At 38.5% G+C, this 17988-nt stretch overlaps 1 protein-coding gene across 2 annotated transcripts in view; it reads right to left on the reverse strand.

The window, feature by feature from the left end:
• Window positions 1-17988, reverse strand: part of afg1lb (AFG1 like ATPase b) — a 135707-nt gene that overhangs the window by 48893 nt on the left and 68826 nt on the right. For both annotated transcript variants that reach the window (XM_063040803.1, XM_063040801.1), the window contains exon 8: window positions 12420-12502. In XM_063040803.1, coding sequence (XP_062896873.1) covers window positions 12420-12502 — 83 coding nt within the window. The remainder of the gene's footprint in view (window positions 1-12419; window positions 12503-17988) is intronic.

A 17988-nucleotide genomic window follows, 5' to 3' on the forward strand; every position in this document is an offset into this window, starting at 1 on the left:
GGCTCAATGAAAAAGATATTTTAAGATAAATTTTTACACAGTTACTGAAGTGAAACACATAAATGTGCAGAATATTTCTTGTGGGAACTTGAATTTATTAAGATATTTTATAATTCAATGAAAATACCACTGTTATATTTAATAAATGGAGTTAAAATTTCACTTTGATGGTACTAGTTATATTAATGTAAGTGAAAAAGAAAACTGGATATTGAAAGTGATAGCTTTTCATTCCAGATTCTCTCATTTTTAGTGTTTCATTCCAATGGAAATATAATGCAACATTTGGACATTTAACAAACTGTTTCCTTCATTGTGCTTCTATTTAGGCAGTGCACAATGTGTAGCATTTTTTGTTGAAACAGATCAAAATTATAGACAATTTTTTTGTAGACCGTCATGAATTTTAAACTGCTTTATTTCCTTTGTAATTAAAAAAGCAGACGGTGACTTTTGATCCCATGTTTAAAGTGGCTCGTTTCAACAACTGAGTAACTGAAAGGAAATTGTTCACGGTGTTTGATTATTCACAGATACAACATGTTATTTTCCTGCTGACTGGATTGTGAGAATTATGTTGAGCTTCACATTTGAATAATAGTTATTATTCATAATGTAATATGCAAGACTTGTTCATAGCATATTTGAAATTCAACTTCATGAAGCTACTTTTGAAATACTTTTGAAAAGAAATTAGAGGATTAAAGGACACAGTTGTCCCACTTCTGATGATATATGTTGTTTCAGCAAAAAAAGAAACTAGTCTTTGTATTGACGCCTTCATGATCCATTTAACCAACTAGTTAATATTACTACTAACTTTTTTTTAAGATGGAAGATACTGCAGAAGACTACTTAGAATTATCTGACCCATAAAAATACATTTATAATAATTTATTCAACAAATCTTTTAGATGAATATTTTACTTAGGTACTAAATTAGTATCAAGTGACTCAGCCACTAAAGTTGGGCCACATATATTTAGTTATTTCAAAATTATCTGACCGTGTAAGACACGATTACTTAAAGGTCAATATATAGATTCCAACAAAAACAAAGACCATGCCGACACATTGTCAGAACAGTCGAGAGAAGGGAAGTGTCAGAGACAGTAGTGTTTACAGGATTGGCTTCATAGCATGATACACAATTCAGAACAGTGATCTGTGACACACCTTTTGTCCACTTTATTCAATTTTTCAACCACTAATTTTCTTCTCTTATCAATGCTTGCATAATCAAGTTGTTCATTCTCTCAGCCTCAGATTTTTACCTCCAACGTAGATATTTCCAGTTTTGGATCTAACTATTCCCTCAGAGCTCCAGGCCACCTCATATTCAAACTTCTGAATTCCTATTCCTTAAACCTGTAGGTTATTCTTGCAATTTTTCCACTGATAGACTACTATTATGGACAACCTGTCAGCAAAGTGAAAATCTGCATGTGATCCAAGTTGGTGTGTTATAGCAGTCTGGTCATATCTCTACTTTTAGAGTTCTTAAAAAATATTACCCTCAGTGCAATTTCCCCAAGCACTTTATACACTAGTAGAAAAAATAATCAGGATTCAAATACATAAATAAATAACGAACACCAAGAAAAGGCTTGAATATTTTCAGTATGTTGGGTAAGAATAAAAATAATATTTTAACGTAACACCTTTATTGCAGCAAATCCATGCCAAGCAGCTTCACAAAGTGATATCAAATTAAATACTGATGCCAAATTAAATAAGGTGACACTAAGTCCTATCCAAAAGCGTGTCAGAAAAGTAAATCTTAAGGAAGATCTCACAGGAAGAAAGTATGGTGGACAGGCAGAAAGATTCAGTCAAGGCAATTCCATAGATAGGATGGTGGCAGTTACAGTGGAATCGGAAATACCTTATTTTTGCCCCAGTTACCAAGATACAATGAAAAGCTTGCCATGCATACAGATCAATTCACTACACAGTGCACTGAGGTAAAATAACAACAGAATGCAAAATAAAGTGTAACAGCTACAGAGAAAGTGCAGTGCAGACATGGCTGCCATTAGTGCAGTGATTACTCCTGAGGGTGAGCAAGAATCAGAGAATGGCGACCCGGGTTCAATTCCCACTGCTGCCTGTAAGGAACTTGTATGTTCTTCCCGTGACCGTGTTGACTTCCTCTGGGTGCTCCAGTTTCCTCCCACCGTCCAAAGGTATCTTGGTTGGTAGGTTAATTGGTCATTGTAAATTGTCCTATGATTAGGCTAGGATTAAGTCGGGGGATTGCAAGGCATTCCAGCTTGAAGGATCGGAAGGGTCTATTCTGTGCTCTACCTCAATAAAAGTAAATAAAAATAAAATAAATACTGTCTGAGGAGGATGCATTAGTAACATTTAAAAGCCAGCTCAATAACACATAAATAGGAGAGGTTTAGAGGGCAAATCATAAACACAAGAGATTCTCCAGATGCTGGAAATGTACAAAATGCTGGAAGAACACAGCCAGTCAGGCAGCATCTATGGAGAGGAATGAATAGTTGATGCTTCAGTCTGAAACCCTTCATCAGTAGTGGAGAGTTCTTCTCTCTTTTTTCCATTCCTAGCTACCCTCTCACTCCTCCTCTTCTCACCTGCTCATCACCTCCCTCTGGTTGCCCTCCTTCTTCCTTTAGTTCCATGGTTCATTCTCCTCTCTTACCACATCACTCCTAATCCTACCCATCCACCTTCCTCTTCACCTATCACTTGCCAGTCTGGACTCCTTCCCTACCCCCCTCCCCCACCCCACCTTCTTATCTTGGCTTCTGCTCCCTTCCTCTCCAGACCTGATGAAGGGGTTTGGCTTGAAATGATGACAATTTATTCCTTTCCACAGCTGCTGCCTGACTTACTGGGTTCCTCCGTCATTTTGTGTGTGTTGGTCGAGGTTTAGAGGGCTATGGGCCAAACACAGACAGATGGGACTAGTTACCTGGGCAATACAGTACACATGGACAAGTTGGATCTTTCCATGCTGAATGGCTTGATTTCTTCCAAGTACAAATGACACAGACAACCTCCTACCCACTTAGCCCTAGTTGCTGAACAGGTTACTTTTTTTTTTGCAAGAGCAAATTATTCAATTTTCTATTTACACTATTGACAATTTTATTCTAATTTCCTCCTTAGTTCTTTTTGTGACATTGCTTATTATTTGTTACCTTACGAAGTAGGTAGTGCCTTTGCAATTGAAGAGGCATCAGCTCATCAGGTGGATGTCAAAATTCCTTGCAGTTAAGTGCAAAGGAGCTAACCACTTTGTCCAGTTGGCTGCCGATGTCTCAATCATCAGCACAGGAACACATTTCCAGTCATTAGTATAGTATTGTTTGTGAAAACTTGCTGTGTGCAAATTGGCTGCCATTTTCTACAAGTGACAAAACAGCAAAGCAAGTATTTAAAACCCTCTGAGATATTCTGAAATCACAACATTCATGCTTCAATCAACATCACTAAAAGAGATTGATTGTTCATTCATTGCTTTAGAAAATGTTTTGAGCACAAAGGCTGCCAAGTTCCTTGAAGCAAAATGACTGCACTTAAACATTAACTACGAAGTGTGTTGGTATATCCCACGCAAATGAAAGAAGCCTCTTTTTTTTATTTGTATTACAAACCATTTAAGGAAAGAAGGGCCATAATATTTACCTTACCGCTCAACCGTCGTTTATTTAAATAAAAATAATAAAGTTCAATAAAACTGGGTAAGTGTCACCTATCATTATCAATAATCAAGGCTTTAAAGATGATCCAGCTTCATTCTACACCAAAGATACACCTGTAGCTTACCTATAATAGACAATGAACAGTAGTTTACTCCATTGTCATTTACTCTTCAGTAAACAGAGATTCAACATTTATCATTGTCCAGTCATTTCCAACATTATCATTTCAAAAACAAACATTTTAAGGATTATAGCTGGAATATACACCTGAACAATAATGAGATGATCTGCAACAATTTTAGCCCCATAAATTCATTCACTACCTCTTTAACTGTTAATCCACAAGCAAAATACAGGAAATACTGAAAGTACTCAACAGGCCAGGCAGAACTTCAGGATCTGAAGCATTAACCTTGTTTCATTATCCATAGCTGTTGCCCAGTTTGCTGAGTATTTCCATCTTCTGTTTCTAGGTACCAAAGCACAAAGATAACAGCAAACAAAATAGTTTTGGAAAAAGTGAAGGTGCGAGGCACGGCCTCAAAATAAAAGGATGTCCCTTCAAAACAGAAATAAGGAGGGATTTCTTTAGTCAGAGGGTAGTGAATCTGTGGAATTCATTGTCACAGGCAGCTGCAGAGGCCAAGTTACTGGGTTTATTTAAAGCGGAAGTTGATACATTCTTGGTTAATAAGGGCATCAAAGGTTATGGGGAGAAGATAGGAGAGTGGGGTTGAAAGGGAAAATAAATTATCCATGATCAGATGGAAGCCAAATCGCCTAATTCTGCTCCAATGCCTTATAGTCTTATGGTTACAGAAGCAGAATTGACTTTTCCTGCTCCTACTTCTTGAATATTCTAATATTTCAGAATGTCCACTCACAGGTAATGCAGCTAATCTATCATGAGTGAAAGTTCAAGTTCAAGCTTATTGCTCTGGACATACATACATAGGATATAACTGCCATGAAAATTAGCTTTTAGCAAAACAATCATGCCTACAATTATTACTCATTGACAAGGTTATGAACACTTCTGGTAGACCTGCCTTAGCTAGAATGAGCTACAGTAGCAGAAACATAAAAGCATCAGAGTAGAGAATAGTCTATTTGCTGTTGGAGCCTACTCTGTTACTCAATAGATCAATGTCAGATCATCTATTTTAGTACAACCTTAAGACCATAAGACATAGGAGCAGAATTAGGCCATTCAGCCCATCAAGTCTGCTTCACCATCCCAGTCACCCCCATACACCCGCCTTCTCGCAATATCCTTTGATGCCCTGACTATTCAGGAAACTATCAACTTTCACTTTAAAAATACCCACAGATTTGCCTCCACAGCTGTCTGTGGCAGAGCATTCCACAGATTCACTACTCTCTGGCTAAAAAAAATTCCTCCTTACCTCTGTTCTAAAAGGTCATCCCTCAATTTTGAGGCTGTGCCCTCTAGTTCTGGACACCTCCATCGTAGAAGACATCCTCTCCACATCTACTCTATTTAGTCTTTTCAACATTTGGTTGGTTTCAATGAGACCCTGCTGCATTCTTCTAAATTCCAGTGAGCACAGGCCCAAAGCTGGCAAATGCTCTTCATATGACAACCCCTTCATTTCCCTTCATACTACATTTGAACTCTCTCCCCACACTCATGGACACATTTTGAAAATAGAAATCTCTCTCCTTTAAATATACTCAGTGACAGGCTCCACAACTTTCAGAGATTTCCCCAGGCTCACCACCCTGAGTGAAGAAATTTATCCTAATCTTAGTTCGGAATGATATACAGTACCTTGCATCCTGAGGCTGACCCCTCCTTCTAGAAACTCAGGTAAGGGGAATATATTTTCAGCATACAAGTGTCTAGACCAGTGGAATTTTGTAAGTTGCAATGATATTCCTTCCCCATTTAAATTTAAGTAAATGCACACCTAGTTGGTTTACTTTCTCTATAACCAACAGTCCAGCCATTCCAGGAATTTAACCGGTAGAATCTAAATTTAACACCCTTTATGGCAAACCTATTCAATAAGAAGACCTAAACTGCACACAGTTCTCCAGCAGGAGTCACACTAAGGCTATGCATAATTTTAATAAGACCCCATTGTGGGCATCACTGAGTCGTGGTTCAAAGAAGATCATAGTTGGGAGATTAACATCCAAGAATCCACATTGTATCAAAAGGACAGGCAGGCAGGCTGAAAGGGTGGGGTAGATCTGTTAGTAAAAGATTAAATCAAAATCTTAGAAAGAGGTGACTTAGGATTCGAAGATGCAGAATCCTTGTGGGTAGAGTTAAGAAACCGCAAGGATAAGAAGACTCTGATGGGAGTTATGTACAGGCCTCCAAACAGTAGCCAGGATGTGAGAAAAAAATTACAATGGGTGATAGAAAAGACACATGAAAAGGGCAATGTTACAATAGCGACAGGAAATCTAAATACACAGGTAGTTTGGGGAAATCAGGTTGGTGCTGGATCCCAAGAGAGGGAATTTGTAGAATGCCTATAAGGTGGCTTTTCAGAGCAGCTTATGGTTGAGCCCATTAGGAGAAAGCCAATTCTGGGTTGGGGATTGTGTAATGAACCAGATTTGATTAGGGAGCTTAAGGTAAAGGGACCCTTGGGAGAGAGTGATCATAGTATGCTAGAATTTATCCTGCAATTTGAGAGGGAGAAGCTAAAGTCAGAGATATCAACATTACAGTGGAGAAAAGGGGCATGAGAGAGGAGCTGCCCAAAGTTGATTGGAAGGGGACACTAGTAAGGATGACAGCAAAGCAACAATGGCTGGAGTTTCTGGGAGCAATTGGAAGGCACGGGTCAAATATATCCAAAGATACACAAGTACTATAAAGGGAGGATGACACAACCCTGGCTGACAAAGGAAGTCAAAGACAGCATAAAAGCAAAATAGTGGTTATATAACATAGCAAAAATTAATGGGAAATCAGAGGATTTGTAAGTTTTTAAAAGGCAACTAAAAAGCTATAAGGAGAGAAAAGATGAAAAATGAAGATAAGCTATCCAATTAAGATAAAAGAGGATACCAGAAGTTTTTTTTTAGAAATACAGGTCTTATAAAAAGTATTCACCCCCATCTTGGAAGTTTTCATTTCTTAATCATTCTACAACATTGATTAACAGTGATTTAATTTGGCTTTTTTGACACTGGTCAACAGAAAAAGACTCTTTTGTGTCAAAGTGAAACAGATCTTACAAAATGATCTAAATTAATTGCAAATATAAAACACAAAATAATTAATTGCATAAGTATTCACCCCCTTTAATATGACACATCAAATCATCACTAGTGCGGCCAATTGGTTTTAGAAGTCACGTAATTAGTTAAATGGAGATCTGTTTTAGGAAACCTATGTGCAGTCAAGGTGTTTCAATTGACTGCAGTGAAAATACATACGTACCTGGAAGATCCAGCTGCTGGTGAGTCAGTATTCAGGCAAAAACTACACCATGAAGACTAAAGAGCACTCCAAACAACTCCACAAAAAAAATATTGAAAAGCACAAGTCAGGAGATGGATACAAAAGATTTTCCAAGTCACTAAATATCCTTCAGAGTACAGTTAAGTCAATCATCAAGAAATAGAAAGAATATGGCACAGCTGTAAATCTGCCTAGAGCAGGCCATCCTCAGAAACTGAGTGACCATGCAAGAAGGGGACTAGTGAGGGAGGCCACCCGGAGACCTATGACAACTCTGGAAGAGTTACAAGCTTCACTGGCTGAGGTGGGAGAGACTGTGCATACAACAACTGTTGCCTGGGTACTTCACCAGCTGCAGCTTAATGGGAGAGTGGCAAAGAGAAAGTCACTGTTGAAAAAAACTCACATGAAATCTCAGCTAGAGATTGCCAGAAGGCATGTGGAAGATTCTGAAGTCAGCTGGAAGAAGGTTCTATGGTCTGATGAAACCAAAATTGATCTTTTGGCCATCAGACCAAACATTATGTTTGGCGTAAGCCAAATACCACACATCATCAAAAACATACCATCCCAACCATGAAGAGTGATGTGGGGATGTTTCACTGCAGCAGGCACTGCAAGGTTTGTAGAGGGTAAAATAAATACAGCAAAATACACGAAAATCCTGGAGGAAAACCTGATGCAGTCTGCAAGAGAACTGCGATTTGGAAGAAAATTAATTTCCAGCAAGACAATGAACCCAAGCATAAAGTCAAAGCTACACAGGATTAGCTTAAAAACAACAAAGTTAATGTCCTCGAGAGGCCAAGTCAGAGTCCACACCTCAATCCAATTGAGAATTTGTGGCTGGACTTGAAAAGAGCCTCATAATCCCCATGCAATCTGATAGAGTTTGAGCAATATTGTAAAGAAGAATTTGGAAAAATTGAAGTGTCCAGATGTGCAAAGCTGATAGTGACCTATCCACACAGACTCAAGGCTGTAATTGCTGCCAAAGGTGCATCTACTAAATACTGACTTGAAGGAGGTGAAAACTTATGCATTAATTATTTTGTTTTTATATTTGTGATTAATTTAGCTCACTTTGTACAGATCTGTTTTCACTTTGACATAAGTCTTTTTCTGTTGATTGTGTCAATGAAAAGCCAAATTAAATCCATTGTGATTCAATGTTGTAAAACAGTAACAATGAAAATTTCCCGGGGGGGGGAGGATGAATACTCTTGATAGGCACTTTATAAAAGAATAAAAGTGAGGCAAGAGTGGATATTAGACTGCTGGAAAATTTTGCTAGAGAGGTAGTAATGGGGGATAAGGAAATGGGGAACAAACTGAAGATGTATTTTGCATCAGTCTTCACTGTGGAAGACACTAGCAGCATGCCAGAAACTTAAAGAGTGTCAGCAGGGGTCAGAAGTGAGTGCAGTTGCTATTATAAGGAGAAGATGCTTGGTAAGCTGAAAGGTCTGAAGATAGACAAGCCACTTGGGACCAGACAGACTAAACACCAAGGTTCTAAAAGAGGTAGCTGAAGAGATTGTGCAGGCATTAAGAATGATCTTTCTAAAATCACTGGATTCTGGAATGGATTGGAAAATTGCAAATGTTACTCCACTCTTTAAGGAAGGGAGGAAAGCAGAAGGAAGAAAATTATAGGGCAGTTAGCCTGACTTCAGAGGTTGAAAAGATGCTGGAATCTATTATTAAGGATGAAGTTTCAGGGTACTTGGAGGCATATGTAAAATAGGCCAAAGTCAGCAAGCTTTCCTTAAGGGGAAATCTTGCTTGACAAATCTGTCAGAACTCTTTGAAGAAATAACAAGCAGGGTAGACAAAGTAAAGTCAGTGGACATTGTTTACTTGGACTTTCAGAAGGCCTTTGACAAGGTGCAGCACATGAAGCTACTTAACACTACAAGAGGAAAGATACCAGCATTGGCTGACTGACAAGAGGCAATGCATGGAAACTGAGGGGGGCTTTTCTGGTTGGCTGCCAGTGACTAGTGGTGTTCCACAAGGGTCAGTGTTGGAACCACTTCTTTTTACATTATAAGGCAATTATTTGGATGATGGAATTGTTGGCTCTGTGGCCAGGTTTATGGATGATACGAAGATAGGTGGAGGGGCAGATAGTGTTGAGGAAGCAGTGTATCTGCAGAAGAACTTATAGACAAATTGGGAGAATGGGCAAAGAAGTGGCTATGGAATATAGTGAAGGGAATATAGTGTATGGGATACAGCATACAGTCATGCATTTTGGTAGAAGGAATAAAGGTGTAGATTATTTTCCAAATGGGGAGAAAATTCAAAAATCTGAGGTGCAAAGGTGCTTGGGAGTCCTTGTACAGAATTCCCTAAAGGCTAACTTGCAGACTGAGTCGGTGGTAATGAGGGCAAATGCAATGGTAGCATTCATTCTGAGAGGACTAGAATATAAAAACAAGGATGTAATGTGGAGGCTTTATAAGACATTGGTCAGACTGCACTTGTAGAGTATTGAAAGCAACTTTGGGCCCCTCATCTAAGAAAAGATGTGCTTGCATTGGAGAGGGTACCAGAAGAGGTTCACGAGAATGATTCCAGGAATTAAAAAGTTAATTGTAGAGGATCATTTGATATACTCACTGAAGTTTAGAAGAATGAGGGGGGATCTCATTAACTTCCATCAAAAATTGAAAGGCTAGGTAGAGTAGATGTGGAGCAGATATTTCCTACAGTGGGGGAGGTTAGGACCAGAGGGCACAGCTTCAGATTAGAGGGACATCCATTTAGAACAGAGATGAGGAAGAATTTCTTCAGCCAGAGGGTAGTGAATCTGTGGAATTCATTGCCACGGGTGGCCGTGGAGGCCAAGTCATTGGGTATATTTAAGTCAGAATTTAATAGATTCTTAATTAGTGAGGATATCAAAGGTTATGGGAAGAAGGCAGAAGAATGGCTTTGAGGGGGATAATAAAATAGCTGTGATCGAACAGCAGAGCAGACTTGAGAAACTGAATGTCCTAATTCCGCTCCTATGTCTTACTTAGCTACTGTACTCAAAGGCCTCTTATAATGAAAGCCAACATACACTTCACAGAGATCCCTTTGGACATCACTATTCGAATACTGCTCTGGAAATGAAAGGGACCACAGATTCTGAATTTTGGAGCAAAAAGAAAACAGAAGAAATAAGCAAAGGACAAACTGCTAGAGGAATGTGATCTCACCACCAGCCACATCTTCCCTCTCCTCCAACTCACCTTTATGACTGTATGGTTTGCTTACCTCTCCTCATCCACCCTTCCCCATCTCCTGCTAATTCCCTCTACAAACAGAGAAGATGTAACACTTATCCCTTTACCTTCTCCCTCACCATTGACGTGGGACCAAAACAGCTCTTCCAGGTAAGGCAGAGGATCACCTGCACCTTTTCTTAGTTGCCCTACAGCATTTGGTGCTTTGTTGTGGCCACCATTACACTGGTGAATCCAATAGTAGACTAGTTGGCTGTTTTCTGGAGTATCTGCACTCTCTCCACAGTGGTCACCTTCAGCATTTGGTTGTACACTATGTTAACTCTGCATCCTACTCACACACCGATCTATCCTCAGCCTTCTTCAATGCTACAGAGAGTCAAAATGCAAACTGGAAGGACAGCATCTCGTATTCAGTTGGGTAGCTTATAAGCCAAAGGTACGAGTTTTGAATTTTCCAAGTTCAACGAGCTCCATTCCCCATGTTCTCACCTCTCACAAAGTCACCTGCCTAGACACATTTCTTTATTCTCCAATTACCACTCCCCTTCCCCTGATCACTGCCTGGTTCCATCTGCCCTTCATCACTTCTTCATCTGGTTCCACCTATCACCTACCTACCTCTGATCCAGACCTCCCTCCTCTTACAGCATTATATTGGCAATCTTTCCTCTTTCCTCTCAGTCCTGGAGCAGAAACTTAATCTGAAACATTGATTTACAACTGTTATCTCCAGTTGTTGCTTAAACTGCTGATTTCTTCCTTTTTTTGTTTAAATAATACTTTGCCTAATAATGCATGCGGTTCCTTCACTAAATCATTGAAAAGGATCTGAGAAGCTGAGGCTATTCTCAATATCTGTTATTATGAATCATGAACGTAGAAAATTGTGTGAATACATTCTATTCTGTTATTGCTCTTCCCTTTGTATCACCTCAAGGTACATCATCTGCATGGATGGCATGCAAAACAAAGTATTTCACTGTATCTCAATACACGTGACAATAACAAGTTAATCACATTCCAGTTACACATTGCAGATTCTTCAGTGAGCCTTCGAGAGCAATGTTCCAAAATTCTTCTTATTGTACCTTCTCTCATACTTAGACCATATGACTTACGATTAGAATAAGATCACTTGCTCCATTAAGTCTGCTTTGCCATTTCATCCTGGCCAATTTATTATTCCTCTCAACCCCATTCTCCTGCCTTCTCCACGTAACCTTTGACACCCTGACTAATCAAGAACCTATCAAGCTCTACTAAAAATATATGCAATGACTTGGCCTCCACAGTAATCAGCAGCAATGAATTCCACAGGTTCACCACCTTCTGGCTAAAGAAATTCTTCTTCATCTCTGTTCTAAAAGGACGTCATGGAACTCTGAAGCTGTGCTCTCTGGTCCTAGACTCCCCCACTACAGGAAACATCTTGTCCTAAACTACTTTATCTAAACCTTTCAATATTCAATGTTTCAATGCGATTCCCCCACATTCTTCTAAACTCCCATGAGTACAGGCCCAGAGCCATCAAAGATTCTCTCAAATATTAACGGCTATCTGTCGAGGTTACCTTGGAGCAACAAAATAACAAGAATTTTGTTAACTCATACAGTATGTAGTGTGGTACTTCCATTCTTGTCCAAAGTTACATCTGTACCTTATTAATCATATCAGATTTTGAAAACATAATTATCTTAACAGGATAGTTGCAGGGTTGAATGTTTTGTGAATGTGGGTGCCAAGAAAATGCCTCAGGAGTGTGGTGAATCTTTGGAGACATCCACCCATGAGGGCTGTGGAGGCTCAGTTCGAATACACTCAAGTAGGAGTTGACAGATTTTTGTATAGTAAGGAATCAAGGGATAACGGATATGTACAGGAAAGTGGCATTGAGATAAAAGGTCAGCCAGGATCTCATTAAGTTGCATGAGAAGGTAAATGGCCTTCCCTACTGTCAATGGTGTTCTTGTCTAGGAAATCTTGGTGGATAATCATGGCAATAGATATATTAAAATGTACCTCCTATCCTTTCAGAACTTTAGTGATAGGAAAGCTTACAGATAATAAAGTCGTGCTGCTCCAGAAGAAGCTCTTTTCCTGTAGTCAACTCCCGAATTCAACTGGATAGCATCACAATATTCCTGAAAATTAAAACAAGAAAAACAACACAATTAATAAAGGAATGGAGTTGCATTTTCACTATTTAAAAAATTTATTTCAAATGGTTCCATTTTAATATCAATGTGTACAGTATACAACCTGAAATTCTTACTTTTCACAGACGTCCATGAAAGCAGAAGAGAACCCCAAAGAATGAACAGAAAAATGTTAGAACCCCAAAGCCCCCTCCCCCACAAAGAGGGAGAGATAATTTATCAAATTTATTTGATAATAATTTCAATGGTAGCATAAATTTTCCAATATGGCAGAGTATTAATTGTACAAAGTGTACTTTGTTAATTGTACAGGAACACAATTTACATCAAAGCATTAGGTCACTAATTTAGTAAGACACCCCATACAACCTGCCCAATCTGAGGACAGAACAATACAACAAGATCACTTCAGGCAACGGACCCTCAATCCCTGCCCAAGGACCATACTGATGGGCTTCTGATTACTTGTGCTCTCTGTAGTCTTTTCTGCTGTTTTTATGTGAATTCAATGATTAGACAGACTGGATGTAGATGAAATTAATTTTAAAATTTTTATTTAATTGTAAGAACTTAAAAGCATATCTAGAAGCACAAGTAAATTAATTGAAATATTAATATTAATTTTAAAAAATGGAAAAAATTGGCAAGTTGCTCCATTTATCTTTTTAAATGAGATCAACAATCTCTTAAAATATCACAGCCAGATGAAAAGTCAGACACAACAGGTATCCAGCTCCTCAACTCAGTACTTTTTGCATGTGTATTTGGACTTGATGCTGTTCTCAGGGATGGAGCAAGAGCTTAGGTGTCATCTGACTTCCAGCACATTCTGTGTTTGTGCAATCACTACGCGGACCTGAAGTCTGCAATATGTAGACACATGCACCACAGCCAACTGGCAAATTCCCTTCATGCCTGCTGTAGAACTTAAACGGGGTTGTTAAAATAAATCTGCAATGCGGAACTGGAATCAGCATTGAATGATCACGAAAAGTTCAGATAAAATGCCTGGTTGTGGAAGATCAATCATTGAGTTCCTTCAGTCAGTAATCAAAAGACGGCTGGTGATTAAGGGAATAGGAGGATGTGGGGTTAGTGTAGAAAATGGTATTGAGGTAAAAGTTTATCCGTGGTGGACGGTGGAGTAGACTCAACTGTGATGAGTCAATCTTGATAAATGGTGGAGTAGATTCAAAGGGTTAGAAAACTTCTTGCTTCTAATTCTCACGTTCTTTATTGTCCTTCATGGAAATAAGTCTGTTTTTCTACCCACTTTGGACCACTTAAGACTCCAAGATCAGTAATTCTTAATCACCTTCCGAAATGTTTCAGCAATTCATGCAGATCAAGCACAGTTAGGAATAAGCAATAAATGCTGGCATCACTACCAGATGAGTGACAGAAGTGTCCACATTTTTAATTAAAGCTCAATCATCATCCAATATATTACTGTTAACAAATTTGATCTGCAGTAAAAGTAGAAGCATAAAGTAGACCCTGTGGTGTGTAAAAAACCAGTAAGCAACTTTCCCAAAGCTCTAAGAGAAATTGGTGTGTGTGTGTGTGTGTGTGTGTGTGTGTGTGTGTGTGTGTGTGTGTGTGAGAGAGAGAGAGAGAGAGAGAATGTGTGTGTGCGCGCGCACTGTACGATTAGCAAATTAGTTTGACTCTTACTTATTCATTTAATTATTTAGATACAGTATACAGCATGGTAACAGGCCCTTATGGCCCAATGAGCCTACGCTGCCCAATTACACCCATGTGACCAATCAAGTCCATTTTTGGAATATGGGAGGAAACCGGAGCACCTGGAAGAAACCCACGTAGTCATGGGGAGAATGTACATTTCACTTGAGGAAGAAAAGAACTTGGTCTGGTCAGCTGTTGTAGTGTTAAGAAGTCATCACCAAATTTTATCAATAAGTACACACAATGCGCTGAAGGAGCTCAGCACGTCAGGCACCATCAATGGATGGGAATTAAACAGTCGATATTTTGGGCTGAGACCCTTCATCAGAACAAAATTCATTATCAATAAATTTAACATTAAACATTAGATCTAGATTCTCTTCGTGTCATACATTAATATTTGAGTAGCACGGAATAATTTTAATCATTATCTTCTACTGTTTGGAAAGAAATGCTTCCAACCACCTGAGCATACAAGGATCAGCAGGCTTACAAAATGCCAGTACCGGCACTAAAATGTTCAGTTGCATACAAGGCTCACGACACAGCTTACAGAAGAATGCTGATCCTTACTCAACACTATGGTAACCAGATAGGAGTGCAGCTATCAAATTCATCCGTACACTTGGCCTTTACCAGCTTTGAAGCATGACATAGTGAGACAACCCATGGTTATATTTTTATTGATGGAACAATTGCTGAGGAGGAAATATTCTTCATGATGTATCAGGCTTCTTTCCAGTGAAAGGGGAAAAGGGGTCAAAGAATGTGTGGAAGGTGTAATTTCCATTATATAGCTCCAGCATTTTTTCTTTCAAATCCAATAAAAAGTTTTGCAAACTCACAAAGTGGTACATAGCTATGTGTATCTTTAAAGCCATCTCCCAGCCTAGACACTCACAATAGGAATCCAGGCTAAATGATAGGAAAACTGTTTTTGAAGTTCACTTTAAAGGTCTTTTAAAAGGGTTTTCTAAGTTATTTACATGACAAGGAACCGTTAATAGATGGTTAGTGCAAGTATATACAACAAAATTTTTAAGATCTCTGGTTCACAGGGACTAAAATTAAATAGCATTCATATCCTAACTTGATCTGCTCACTGCTGTATTATGACTTTTAAAAGATATGGTGATTTGATTCCTGTCTTTCATTTAATCTTTCTCTATAGTTGAAAATAATTGTCCCGAATCACTTTTATTCATCCTGTCAGGAATTGTGAAAGGCATTATAGTGATTTTCAATGATGTAATCTTTCATCTCTGACGTATCTTTGCAATCCATTGAGACTCTAGAATATTGGAAGTTGCTGTGCTGCAAAAGGACAAAAGGTTAGGCGTACGTGCAAAGGCAATGAAGAGTGTGGAGCCTCAGTTTACATGACATGAATGAGGAACTTTCTGATTATGTTATGACCAATATATAAAGCAAGTTCTTTAAACTTTTGGCATTTATAACAAAAACTTTGCACCTTACAAATCAGTTCCAGCTTTTCAGCTCACTGCAATAAATAAAATTCTCACCAAATTCCTTCATAATACTGAGAAAATGTTGATGCTGGCCCATACAATAATAATATCAGATTCATCATCTTATTGGCTCAAATTGGGATTTGCTTAACTTTTTTTGAGGATCACCATGATTGCTAAATTAGGCTAACTTCATAACAATAAACTCCCTTCTGACAAACTTAAGCAAATCACATTGCTTGTAATCAAAGTAAATGTAAAGATGTTCTATAGCAAAGTTGACAAAATAATGCAGGCATGAAGCACAACATTCTCAGAGGGAGAGAGAGAGAAAAAAATTCTCCATTTTGCTTTCAGGTTAACTTGACAGGCATGCAACTGAACAAACAATATTATATTCAACCAATCATTTTCAAATTATCTGCATTAAAATTCTGCCATTTGGGAACTCCTGCATTTGAGCATTCTGAGCTAAAGAGTAACAAAATAGGATGACTGGCAGCCAAGGGTTAACAATCATAAATGATGATTTTCAACAATAACACAGGTACATTTTTAACCAGGAATGATTAATAATGATATCAGAAGTAATGCTGCAACAAGTTTCAACCCACCGTACTATCAATCCTCGTCCTAATCAGCCTTTAAAATTTAGGTTGTTAAGAACTGATCCTTTGAATCATTCATAATTGCATGGTGAAGTGCTCAAAATGCTACAGAATAAAAGAAGATTGCCAAGTCAACTACTGGAACACTGTATGAGACATGAATACATATAATCCTATTTAACTGTGACACTGCTATGCTTTCTCAGTACCCCCGCATTCTCTTTGTTTCGGGTTTAAAAATCCCTCATTGCCCACCCTCACTCCATACCATCAACCTCCCCCAAAAGTCTTCACAAGTTCCACAAAGCCATAATATAACATTGAGGCAGCTTATTTTAATAAAAGGGCAGTATAGTTCAGCTTCACAATACAAAAGAAAGCCATTCAGTCCATTATGCCCACATTGCTTCTCTTTTTCTGCTATTCTACCCTCCTGCTATTTCCATTTTTAAATGCTATTTTTCTAACATTTTCATTTTCTTTGATAATTCTATTGACTCCAACTTCTTTTCTGCTGAAGCATTCCACAGCCTACCAACTGTGGATGAAAACAAGGTTCTCCAGATCTCATTCATCTTAAAAATTCGGTGCTTTATAATAAAACTACAGTGGTCTGCAATCTGGTTACTTGGAATTTGCAATGGCATGAAATGTGACTAACCAGGTGATGTTTCCTATGCTCCTCTCCAAATCAATGGGGCCCCAGTTCCCATGCTCTCTTTTTAAACAGACAAGGATCCCATCTCCCCTGGTCCTTTTAAACTCACCGGGAATTTATTATAATATTGTATAGAATCTAAAAAAAAAGTGAATTAAAAAATACACTCTGGCATTAACAGCAATAAGATCCATTAATCCAAAAAATCTGCTTGTTTACCAAAGTATGTCAGGTTATCGGAGTTTTACAGGAGTAATCAATTCACTGACTGATATTTCCCTACTCATTAGAACTTTGAACAGATCAGATCTCCAACTTGCAGCAGCGAACAAAATAAAACAAGTAATCTAGTTGCTTTTCTTCATGTTTTCTTACTTTAATGTGGTACAGAGTGCAGAAAAGCTGTTCTAGTCTTAACCTATTCAAAATTTAGCCACCTTCCACTTCATAAAATAAGTTATTGCACATATTCAACCAACACCTAACAAAGGTGTAGTGGACAGTGAGAAAGGTTTTCAAAGCTTGCAGAGGGACTTGGACCAGCTGGAAAAATGGGCTGAAAAATGGCAGATGGAGTTTAATACAGACAAGTGTGAGGTATTGCATGTTGGAAGGACAAACCAAGGTAGAACATACAGGGTTAATGGTAAGGCACTGAGGAGTGCAGTAGAACAGAGGGATCTGGGAATACAGATACAAAATTCCCTAAAAGTGGTGTCACAGATAGATAGGGTCGTAAAGAGAGCTTTTGGTACATTGGCCTTTATTAATCAAAGTATTGAGTATAAGAGCTGGAATGTTATGATGAGGTTGTATAACGCATTGGTGAGGCTGAATTTCGAGTATTGTGTTCAGTTTTGGTCACCAAATTACAGGAAGGATATTAATAAGGTTGAAAGAGTGCAGAGAAGGTTTACAAGGATGTTGCCGGAACTTGAGAAACTGAGTTACAGAGAAAGGTTGAATAGGTTAGGACTTTATTCCCTGGAGCGTAGAAGAATGAGGGAAGATTTGATAGAGGTATATAAAATTATGATGGGTATAGAT

This window comes from Mobula hypostoma, chromosome 2 (genome assembly GCF_963921235.1).
Source record: "Mobula hypostoma chromosome 2, sMobHyp1.1, whole genome shotgun sequence".
NCBI lineage: Eukaryota > Metazoa > Chordata > Chondrichthyes > Myliobatiformes > Myliobatidae > Mobula > Mobula hypostoma.